At 36.1% G+C, this 12,261-nt stretch overlaps 1 protein-coding gene across 3 annotated transcripts in view; it reads right to left on the reverse strand.

Annotated features, from left to right (window-relative positions):
- The window catches only part of lmx1al (LIM homeobox transcription factor 1, alpha-like), a 21,191-nt gene extending 8,961 nt beyond the window's left edge, over positions 1-12,230 (reverse strand). The window contains exons 1-3 of one of the 3 annotated variants that reach the window (XM_078797226.1): positions 11,926-12,230; positions 10,857-10,952; positions 10,118-10,349 (exon numbers count right to left, since the gene is read on the reverse strand). In XM_078797226.1, the coding sequence (XP_078653352.1) occupies positions 10,118-10,349; positions 10,857-10,952; positions 11,926-12,097 (500 nt within the window). In that variant the 5' untranslated portion in view covers positions 12,098-12,230. Of the gene's footprint in view, positions 1-10,117; positions 10,350-10,856; positions 11,746-11,925 lie in introns of those variants that run through there. The other 2 variants (XM_058050288.2, XM_058050287.2) reach the window with 2 other exon arrangements.
- Between the last annotated feature and the right edge of the window lie 31 nt (positions 12,231-12,261).

Raw genomic sequence — 12,261 nt, forward strand, 5'->3', positions numbered from 1 at the left:
AACGGAGGCAAGTTGGGGCAACTGCCACAGAAGGGGGTCTGTAAGTAGATCAGCCTAATCCCCCCCTAATAGAAGTATCATTCAAACTGGACCTGACCTGGCTGCAGGATGGTATACGCAGACCGGAATCTATTGTACTGGATGCCATATTTAGTATTTAAAGGGTAATACAGATAGGCTGCACAGTGTGAGAGTGGTTACCATGCAGGCCTCACAGCTAGGAGACCCGAGTTCAATTCCACCCTCGGCCATCTCTGTGTGGAATTTGCATGTTCTCCCCGTGCACGCGTGGGTTTTCTCCGGGTACTCCGGTTTCCTCCCACATTCCAAAAACATGCTAGGTTAATTGGCGACTCCAAATTGTCCATAGGTATGAATGTGAGTGTGAATGGTTGTTTGTCTATATGTGCCCTGTGATTGGCTGGCCACCAGTCCAGGGTGTACCCCTCCTCTCGCCCGAAGTCAGCTGAGATAGGCTCCAGCAAACCCCCCGTGCCAGCCCCCCCCCCCCGCGATCCTTGAGTATAAGCGGTTGAAAATGAATGAATGAATGAATGATATTAGCTATGCTAATTTGCCATGCTTTTATTCTATTCTTATTTTGCATTGAACAGGAATATAATATAATATAATATAATGTAATGTAATGTAATGTAATGTAATGTAATGTAATGTAATGTAATGTAATATAATATAATATAATATAATATAATATAATATAATATAATATAATAAAAATGATAAATACATAAAAAATAATAAAATAACAAATAAAAATAATAAATTAAATTACACATCACATTACAGTCAATAAATACAATTATACATTTTATAAATAAAATATAAAAATCCACAAAAATAAAACTACAAATAAAAAAATTACATTAAAATTACAAATAAAAGATTTTTAAAAATTCCAATTTAAAATAATTAAAAAAATGGATGATTATAGTAGTAGTAAACACTGCCGTCGAATCACCACCATACACAACACCAAGGAAAAACATGTATATGGATACAAAAGATGCCAGACAGCAGACATCTTTGAGACAAACGGAGAACACGGCAGACTTCCCGATGTGGTGTTTGCAGAGGGGTTAGAGGCCACGGTTCATTACAAGATCACAACCACAAGAAGAAAAACTGTCAGTGCTGCGTTGTTGTGACAATCTTTTGTCATCTCCCTAAGCTGTGTTGTGTTCTATTGTGCCCCACAACACACACACACACACACACACAGCCTTTTCATAAATATGCCTCAGCATCATCACAATTGTTACACGCTTCCATAATTACGATATTGAATATTTAAAGACGTATGCTTGTATTGCAACACACCTGCAGCATTTGGAGTTCTGCTACATATAACATCATATTTTTAGGTGTTATATTTGAGAAAAATAGCAAATGATATGCAACAATTATACTTTTATGTCACTTTAGTCTCCATCTTTTTATATAGAAATATATATATATGTGTGTGTGTGTGTGTGTGTGTGTGTGTGTACATTGGGCGGATATTGCTCTGTGAAGCAAAATGGCTCCAAGCCAGGGTTCAGTAATCACATCATCTCCGTTTATTAAATCTCCCTGCACTGCTTCTGTGTTATTAAAATCTCCCAGCATTCCCCACGATACTTGCCACCCTGCCACCTCTCACTCATTCACTCACACGCCCACCCACACGCACACACACATGTATACACACATGTAGCTATATACACAGTCACATAAACACAAATGCTCAGTTTGTGGAAAGCTAGATAAGGTGCCCGGGCACACACGTTCATAAAACAAGGCCAGATGCTGTTGTTTGGGCACTGATAAACTCACATCATCATAAACACTCCTTTTGCTTGAATAAAAGCTTCACAAATTAGTTAAAAAAATAACATTTTAATTATGTTATCTCTTAAAGACCCACATAGTATAAAACAAGGCTCTTTCCGGAGTCAAATATATGACATAGTGCCAGAATATCAACATATATTGAAAAATTTTTGTTTCTGGAAGGTTTTATTCTATCGTTAAACTGTAAGTGGATTTAATTTAGTTAGCATATACAAATCAAACTAACAGCAGCGATATTTGAACAGGTCCCAAGGTCAAAAAGGTTAAGAAGCCCTGATATAGAGGATCTTTGACCGATGTTTGTGCAGTCAGAGCTTAAAAAGAGCAGAAGCTCTTCCTGTCTCAAAGTGGATCTTGGGCTAGAGTAGAAGTGTCCAAAGTGTGGCCTCGGGGGCCATTTGTGGCCCATGGCTTGTTTTTTTATTGGCTTGTTGCATAAAGCAGAAATAAAATTGAGCAAAAGAGACAAGAAAAAAAGCAGAGTGGGAATATCAAAAGCTGAAACGTTGATACCGATAACAAAAAAAATACAAAGCTTTTATAATAGCAATTATAATAATTTACAAAGTTGGAAATGTTATTTAGTTTTTGAAAATCATATATTTTTTATGATTATTTTAATTATTAAATTATAATAATATTTCTTATTTAATAAATTCTTAATTAAAATATAATAATAATAATAATAATTATTATTATTATTATTATTGTTATTATTATTATTACATTTTAATTTTAAAATTTTTAACAAGAAATATGATAAAAAAAATAAAAATCATTTTTTTCCAAAAATGTTGATTATTCCTTAAAACAAATTAAACCAAAAAAATTTTGGACAATTTTCACCCCTTCCACACCCAAAAAATAAATTAAAAAATAAATGATTATCATATAAAAAATGTACAGATATCAAAGCAGCCCCCTGCATCTTTCAATTTTTCTGTATCTGCCCCCCCCCCAAGTGGAAAAAGTTTGGACCCCCCTGGACGAGAGTTTTTGCAGTTGGTCAATCTTTTTACCATTTTTTTTTTTAAATCACCACCGATTACATCACAACCATCCAATTTTCCCTGGGACCCCCCCTTAATTTTGCCCCATTTTCCCATCACTTTCTCATTTAAATATGAACTTCTATGATTTGTATGCAGAGTTTGGATTGGAATAAGTGGCTTGTACTTCCAAAAAATCTGGACCCATAAAAAAAAAAAAAATCACATTGGAGCACCCCCCCTCACCACATCTTTATTTTAGGGGCCCCCGGGCAGTCAGCGGCCCTCTAAATTATCCTCAATATGAATAAATTGAAATTTTATTTAATTTCAGCAAATCTTTGCTATATTTATGAGGATTTTGATTTCTAGGAATGTCTTTTTTATTATTATTTATTATTATTATCCAATTATTATTAGTACTGACAATTCAGCATAAAAATGTAACTTTGGTTGATATCGGTATTGGATTTGTAATATTTGTATTTACATTTTTTATTATTTCTAGTCAATTTTCTTCCTGATTGAAGGGGCGGGTACACTCAAAACAAATAGATGATATGTTTTAATCTATACATAAATGTATAACACATAATGAATGTGTGGCTAAACAATTCATTTATGGGGTCCAAATATGGTTCCTTGTAAAAGTTTCACATCAAGACTCCAATTCCTGATATTATATATTATATTTCGGTAAAAATATGCTGATGGAAAGCGACCACACCAAAAAAAAAAAAAAATCTGCATGCACGGCGTTCATATTGTTATGAGTCTCAGAGTAGAGTTTGATTTTCACCTGATGATGCCACCAAGAATTAATGCGATGTGCGTAGCTCAGATGTGTGTTGGTTTAGATAAAACAGTTAATCCCCAGGCCACCAGAACGCAATATCCTGTCTGCCCGTTTCTCATTTCCTGTCTGTCTCAGGCGGAGCGGCGAGGAGGGGGTGGTGACGAGGATGAGGTGATGGTGGTGGTGATGGTGGTAGGGGGGGGAGGCTCGGGCACTCGTTGCCCCAGAAACAGGAGATGCAGCCAGTCGATTTTGCTTGGAAAGTGTCTATCCCCCCCCCCTATCCCACTCCCAAACCCCCCCTCCAACCTTCTCTATTCTTTCACACTCTTCCCCCTCTTCCTCTCTGCTTTTATTATCTGAGATTTAATAAAGGCGAAGGCGAGCAGCTTGTTCTGCCATGAAACATTTATTAGCTGTCTGTTATAAAAATGTGTGTGTGTGGGGTGGGAGGGTGGGGGGGTAAAGATGATGGGGTTTCATATTATGCAAAAACAGTGGCAATAACACCCCCCCCCCCCCGCATCTAAACAAAACAACAAAAAAAAAGGACCACCTTGTCTTCTTTACCTTCTCCATGACGGCACTTCAAAGCTTCCTCCATCAAATGACGTTTGGCCTTTTACAGCCCATAATACTCCATAAAAACATTACAGCGCTCTTGTCTCTGCCTTATTCAGGGCGCCGCTTCACCTATCATCTGTTGCCTTGACTCTCGCTGATCTACAGAACCGTACTAAAGTCCCTAGAAGCCACCACTCCGGATGTTGAATTTCACGTCTCAACTCTATCAGAATTTTTCAAAAATATATTCATGAATAAATCATGCTGTTTCGTGTTTGAACACAGCGTATTACTTATCAAAAATGTCAACAAATTGACCATATTTTGTGCCTAATTAAGCATTTTCATGCACAAAAATATGTAACAGTAAAAAAGTTAAATAAAAGTAAAGTAAAAGTAAAAAAGTGAACTATAAAGCATTCAAAAGATGCATTCAAAGACATTAAGGCAATGTAGTATTCCACACTGGTCACGAGATGCCAGTACTGTTAATGTACTGGTGTGACACACAAGCACCGGACTTGATGGCCAAAACAACAGGCTTTTATTTCAGGTTTAAATAATCTCACAACAGATAACAATAACCCCTAATTAAAAAAAACACACGTGCATAATCCATAATCCATAACCCGTGCAAAGATGAAACTATACTCTGTAGGACTGATGTCTGTTTTTTGTCCATTTGGGACAAACACACATTCATAGTAACACACGCAAAGTCTTATTTACTTTTTTATTTAATGGCTTAATTATTGGGTAAAACAAGTGTAAAAGTGATTATAGGGGTGTTAGTTTATGTCTAGAGGGCTCTAATAATATTAAAAACTGTATTGAGGAGGAAATTCACTTATCATGGTGTGGTTTGGAACCAATTAACCGTGATAAATGAGGGATTAGTTACTGTACGGCTTCCCTTAGGAACACCCTAGCAACACCAGCATATGCATATATATATGCATATATATCATCACTGTATGTAGCCGGTAAAGTCAAGCTAGGAGTAAACATTTTTTTTTTTTACAAGGGGACTAAACTAAAAAAGGGTGTCCAAAGTCTAGCCTAGAGCTCATTTGTGTCCCACATTTTTTTTATCTGCGTCAAAATAAAAAAGAAAATTCGAAGCATGTCTTAATTTGAAAAGTCAATGACTTTTGTATAATTAGTGACTAAGACGGTTGATGAATAGCGGCTAATCTTGCCCAAACTTTCCCCTTGAGGTGTGTATTAAATATCACAGTGATTAGACAAAACACTCTAAAGTTATACTGGCTGTTTTTGGAGAGCTGTGTGAGAAATTTCAAGTCAATCACACTTATGGGGTTTAAAAACGGCGCCGCTGTGTGGTGAATTTGTCGGAAAGTTAATAGCACGGGCTACACAGTCACGGTGTATGTTTTGACCAATTTTCACAAATTTCCGTGCGGCGCTTCGGCAGTAGAAATGTTAGCTAACTGTTTTGGCTATGCAACGTAGCCATAGCTATAAAGCACTATAGACAAACAATTCATGGTTTAGCCGTCTGCTGTTGCTAACTAGGCTAGTTGACACGTCATTGAGTTAACGGTATTTCCCCACAGTCATTGCAAGACAGAAGCATACGTCCGTGTAATTAGCGGCGTTGGGAACATGAAGATGCAAAGTGGGGGGCGGCCGGACTTGTATGGAAGGGGGGGGGCGACATTAAGAGAAAACAAGAGATAAAGTGTTTGGCGTCATCGCCGCTATCAATCTCACTGATGGGGAAATGAGGTTTGGGATGGAAGAATATGATTGCAAAGGAGACAGTGATGAATGAGGCGACAAATCGTGGAGAGACGACACGGTAGCTGGCGGACGGCATTGGACACGCGGCATCTATGTGGTCCGTTTGTCTGAGAGTTGATGAAGTTAAAGATGTCGTCTGTGTAGCGGCCTCCACCCCACGGAGTTAGCTATTAAACCCACGGCTTTAGTCCTTATCCACCCGCGGTGACCTGTTTTTCCACAAGGGGCCCAGGTTGCCTTTATGGGGGCTTACAAGGGGGCATCCAGACCGGTCTTCATTCTATCTGCACTCAACAGCATCGACCAGGAAACGCTGCTTTTAAAGCTCGCAGCTTGAGGCGGCGTGGGGAGAGACAGGGGGCTGTCAAGAGGCTTGTTTGCTTAAGAACGAGCGAGCTGGCACTTTCACACAGAATTTTGCCTTTTACACAAAAAAACATCAATACTGTCACAAGTGGGTGTACAGTTCATTGGTTCCAGACCTGAACGTGATAAATACTGGATCTTATGAATGGAATATTTTCATAGTTTCCTGTTTCCAAGCTTCTAAATACATCTTTTAGCATTATTAGAGCTCTCTGGACATGAAATAACACCCCTAAATTCACCTTCACACTCCTATTACCCAATATAATAGACATAATAATAATAAAGTAGCCATTTAAACACATAAATAAGACTTGTGGGGGTATTTACTTGTTCCGGGGATCAAGCCTGTTTATTGTGTGTCTCAGAGAACATGACATTAACATTACTGACACCTAGTGACGAGTGTAGTGTCGCGTCTTTGAATGCATCGTTTGCGATTAATCGGTTCCAGACCTGCCCATGATAAGTGAATTTCTGCAAAGTAGGATTCCTTATTTATATATGGAATATTTTTGTAAAGGTAACGAGAATAAGGCCAGAATATTAAGGTAAAAATAAAATAAAATAAAATAAAATAAAATAAAATAAAATAAAATAAAATAAAATAAAATAAAATAAAATAAAATAAAATAAAATAAAATAAAATAAAATTAAATTAAATTAAATTAAATTAAATTAAATTAAATTAAATTAAATTAAATTAAATTAAATTTTAACAAAAACATTGTAATCTAATAAGAAAAAGGCATACTTTTTTAGAGTAACAGTGTTGTATTGTGAAGAAAAATAATGTAATTTCATGTAATTTTAGTATTTTAGCATAAATTTGAAAGGTACAATAAAAAATACTTTTATTTTGTCATAATATTATAGGAAAAAAAATAAAGATAAAATAATGTTGTATTTTTTGGGAAAATTGGGTTATAAGGTAACGAGACTCAAGCCAGAAAGCTATGGGAATAAGGTCATATCTACAAAAAGAAAATATGCAAGAAGAAAGTTTTTTACAAGAATAAAGTCAAAATATTATGAAAAATGTCCTATTCTAATCAGAAAAAAACTTACAGGAATAAACTTGTAATATAGTGAGGGGAAAACTTAATTTAGTAGCCTAGAGTTTAATGTGGTGGTATTATAAGAAACAAGCAAAACAAAAGAAAGTTTTTTAATTTTTTAAAAATAGGCTGGGAGAAATAGTTATAATATTATGGGAATAAAGTCAAAATATAAAGAAAAAATTTGAATCCTAATGAGAAAAAAAATTACAGGAATAAAATCGGAATATTGTGAGGGGAAAAAAATTGAAATATTACAGAAAATATATATATTTTTAAAATGTGGTAGGATTACGAGAAACACACAAAAGTTAAATAAAGTTGTAATTTTTGGAAAACTAAGTTGGGAGAAGCGGTTATAATATTACGGGAATCAGGTCAAAATATTGTGGTCATAAAGTCATGATATTACGAAAAGAAAATATATGAAGATGACTTAAGAACAAAATTGAAATATTTGAAAAATGTAATAATAAATCATGTTCTCCCCGTGCATGCGTGGGTTTTCTCCGGGTACTCCGGTTTCCTCCCACATTCCAAAAACATGCTAGGTTAATTGGCGACTCCAAATTGTCCATAGGTATGAATGTGAGTGTGTATGGTTGTTTGTCTATATGTGCCCTGTGATTGGCTGGCCACCAGTCCAGGGTCAGGGTGTACCCCGCCTCTTGCCTGAAGACAGCTGGGATAGGCTCCAGCATACCCGCGAAAATGAATGAATGGGCATTTTATATTTATTTCCGTATATTTGTGTCCCTTAGGTTGGCTGTAATAAAAGGCCACAATGCTTCTTCCTACTCCTTTTCGAACATGATGAATTGTGCACGTGTAAAACTGCGATGGGAAAGAAGTGTATAGGATATTGCGGATATGATATGTTTCTTATAAAAAGTTGGAAGTCTGTCATGATGACTGGAAACATCTGGTCCTAAACAGCATGTAGAAATCACACATGATGCTTTTTAAATCCTCTCATTTCCATAATAGATTGAACTTGGGAGGGGGGGGGTAACAACAAAGCAGACAAAAATGAAAATAATCATTATTGAGAATATATGCGTCTATCCACCCAATGGCCGTAATATTAGGTACAACTGCAAGAGTTCCTTTCAAAATCTTTGAAAAATTCCCCCTTGCACACGCTAACCACACACCTGCTCCACATGCACGGGGGAGGCGCTGATGGAGAAAACAAGCAGACATTGTTGCTGATGCGTTGAAGGTCAAGGGCAGCATCCCGTGCCAAGTCTGATGCCGACAAGAACAAGCAGAAGGCAACAATCCATATGGAATTCATCCAGGGGAACAACATCAACAATGTATAGTGTATAGCCAGCTAGGAAAACTATAGGAAAAAACTAACCGGAAGGAATCAAACCTTTTTTTCTTTTTTTTTTTTTGCACTTTCATCAGTCCTTGTTCTGCGCCTCATCATGTCAGAGATACAAGAGTGGGAGCTGTTGGTCGGCGTCTGACACTTTTCAAAACACTTTGATAGCAAAGCCGCATGCTCATGCAGCACACCCACAACACCACATTATTATATCTGCCTTTACACGTCCATTTTTAAGTCAACTTTGCATTTATATGCCAAGCTAAAATCGGTGTTTCCACCACCGAGGGCCAATATTGATGTCAACAAACTTCTACAAATCTCATAATATTTCTTATATCACATGCACATATTTATTTAAAACCTTATTTTTCTTCAAAAACAGCATTTTCATGATATAGTTTATCTGCCGGTTATTATATGTCATCTATCCCGTAATATCATACATCACATATAAGTATAAATAAAATAATAAAATATAAAATATATAAAATAAAAATAAATTAAAAAATGCAGACACCGCATTTTCATCAGTCAAACATTTTATAAATGTATTTAAATAATTTTAATAATTAATTTGGGGGGTATTTTATTTCAGTATTTAATATATATAGCAATATGGGGATTCATTATATTGTTTTAATGTTTACAATTTTTTATGTATTTGTAAAAAAATATAGCTATATTCATTCATTCATTTTCTACCGCTTATCCTCACGAGGGTCGCGGGGAGTGCTGGAGCCTATCCCAGCTGTCTTGGGGCGAGAGGCAGGGTTCAAACAACCATTTATAGCTATATTTGTTAATTAAAAATGAATATTTTTTATATATCTATTTCTTACAATTCAATAATTTAATTTTCATTCATTCATTTTCTACCGCTTTTTCCTCACGAGGGTCGCGGGGGGTGCTGGAGCCTATCCCAGCTGTCTCGGGGTGAGAGGCAGGGTTCAAACAACCATTTATAGCTAATTAAAAATGAATATTTTTGTATTTCTATTTCTTACAGTTCCAATAATTTAATTTTCAATTAAAGATTATTTTTCTTGTTGACTTAAGTTTAAGTCAAGTTAACTTAAATGTGTTTTTATCATTTGATTTAGTTCATTAAATCATAAAAATTGCTTTACTGTGTATAGGTAATTAGTTTGTTAATTTTTATTAAAATAATAATAAGCAACAATATTTTTAAATGTCATTTTTAATGACCTGAAAATTGTGTCTGTCTGTTTATTATTACCTGGAATTATTGAAAATGCTGTTGATATTTAATATAGACACATTTATTGATTAATGATGAACTACAAATATCTAGCACGTGTTGGGCTATGTATTGACAACTTATATGTTGCACACACACACACACACACACACACACAATAAGAGTTGCTCTTACTTTTCATAGTCAGGCTTGCAGTAAAGCAGCCGGTCCCTGCAGTAGCAAGTCCCAGTGAGGGCACTCATGCACACCGTGCATTTGACGCACGTCTCGTGCCAGGAGCGCTCGTTAACGCGCAGCAGGAAGCGGTCAGCGATGGGAGACTCGCAACCTGCGCACACCTCTCCTCCTCCTCCACCTCCTCCTCCTCCTCCGCCGCCACCAGCACCTCCACCCGAGTACTCGGGACCTGGAAATAGGACACAACATTAGGTACACCACCAACTTGTGCTTGTGGTTTGCACTGCAGGGGGGTTTAATAATGTCTTTATTTTTTTGGTGTATTTAAACTCCCATAGAAATTATATTAAAATACAAAATAAACCCACATTCGAAGCACCTCCCAGTAAAATGTGTGTTAAGTTATAATAATAATACATTTTAAAACCGAGCATTAATATTTTTACAAAGGCATATATTAAAAAAAGTGATGGAATGTACCTATTTTCGTTCCACCTTTTGCTTTAAATCATTGTAATCCCATTTAATACTCTATATTAATATTGTATTGTAAAATAACAACAACACACAAACGCAACATCTACAGCGCTGCGGCCCATTTGAGGGTAGGAATATATTTATTATAGGTCGTTTCCCCTCCACTAAAACGCGAATTTAAATCCCACTTTATTTTTTCCCACGTTTGTGATTGTACACAAATGTATATATTAAAATACATATTGAAAATATCACTGACCGACAAAAGGTGTGGAAGATGGAGGCTGCTGTAGACACGATTGTTGGCTCTCCTCCGTTTTCATGCCTTCTCTTCTTGCCTCAGTATGGTCGCTCAACATAAACGAGCAGGAAAAACAAATATAACTGAAGATATTCCATATATAACAATAATAACATTTCGATTTATGGTTGATAACAATAATAAAAGAATGACTTGGTGCGCAATATTAACGCGGGCATCGAATTTTGCACTCATTTTTGTTAAAACTTCCTTGTTTTTTTTCTACAAGTATTAAATATACCACGTGGTACCGCATTTGTATCAGGTGACCTGGCTCGTGCCAATTGATACAGGAAATACATACACGTCTTAAATAAAATGGCGTCATATTTAAGGCCTTGTCAATTGGAAGTGTCACTGAGAGCTTAGAGATCATTTATGGGCTAAATATCGGCTGATGATGGTTTGGCCGTGAAGATAATGAAACAATAAAAGAAATGAATTATGTAAATTCAAGCCTGTAATCTGATTTTATTTCCTAACGGAGGGTTTGGGGGAGCGAATACATTAGTGGCACATTTGTTGTGCTGATAATTGCATGGAAACCATGGAATAATTAAACTAAATTGATATTGATAGCGTCATTTACAACAAAACCGCGCGAGATTTAAGTTTAAAAATAAAAATGTGTGTAATTAATATAAAAAATGGCACGAAAAAAAGTGAAAAGTACCCTCGATAATAATAATAATAACTACAAATGACGGGGATATTATTAATAATTAGAAAAAAACAACATTTATTACATAATTCACACCAAAAGTTTTAAGTTTTAAAAGAAAAAAGTACACAAATACATTAATAAGCGCACAAAAATGACACTAACACAATGTAAAGGCCCTTCAAACAACAACAACACTAATTCAAAATCCATTTACCGTAATTGTGATAACAAGACAAGTCGCCTCGTGCCTCTATTTACCGTAATACACGTCCAAAGTGTTACATTTTGGCTTTAACACTCCCGCAATACTAAGAAAAAATCCTCACGAAATGACATCAGTGACATAGTGTGTGTTGTTTGCTTACCTTGAGGTGAAACACACAGCTGATATCTCGGTGGGCAACATTAAAAAAAAACAATTGGAAAAACAAAACAAAAATAAAAGTGGCAGCAAAAAAAAAAAGTGGTAGTTCAGGGACCGGTTTACCTGCAAGAGTGCACACCTCCACTCTCTCTCTCTCTTTCTCTTAAGCATCCATGATGACACTCCACTGCACTCAGGCAGGCGATTGTCTTCTCCAGTAGCTTTTGTGAGTGAAAATGGGCTTGCAGAGCAGAGCAGAGCAGACTACCTCTTCTGGACTACAGAAGAGGGAGGGAAAAAAGGTGGGATGGATGAGTGATGATCCAACCTAGGAG

This window comes from Doryrhamphus excisus, linkage group LG16, assembly GCF_037039965.1.
Source record: "Doryrhamphus excisus strain RoL-2023G ecotype Guam linkage group LG16, RoL_Dexc_Guam_v1.1, whole genome shotgun sequence".
In the NCBI taxonomy this organism is placed as follows: Eukaryota; Metazoa; Chordata; class Actinopteri; order Syngnathiformes; family Syngnathidae; genus Doryrhamphus; species Doryrhamphus excisus.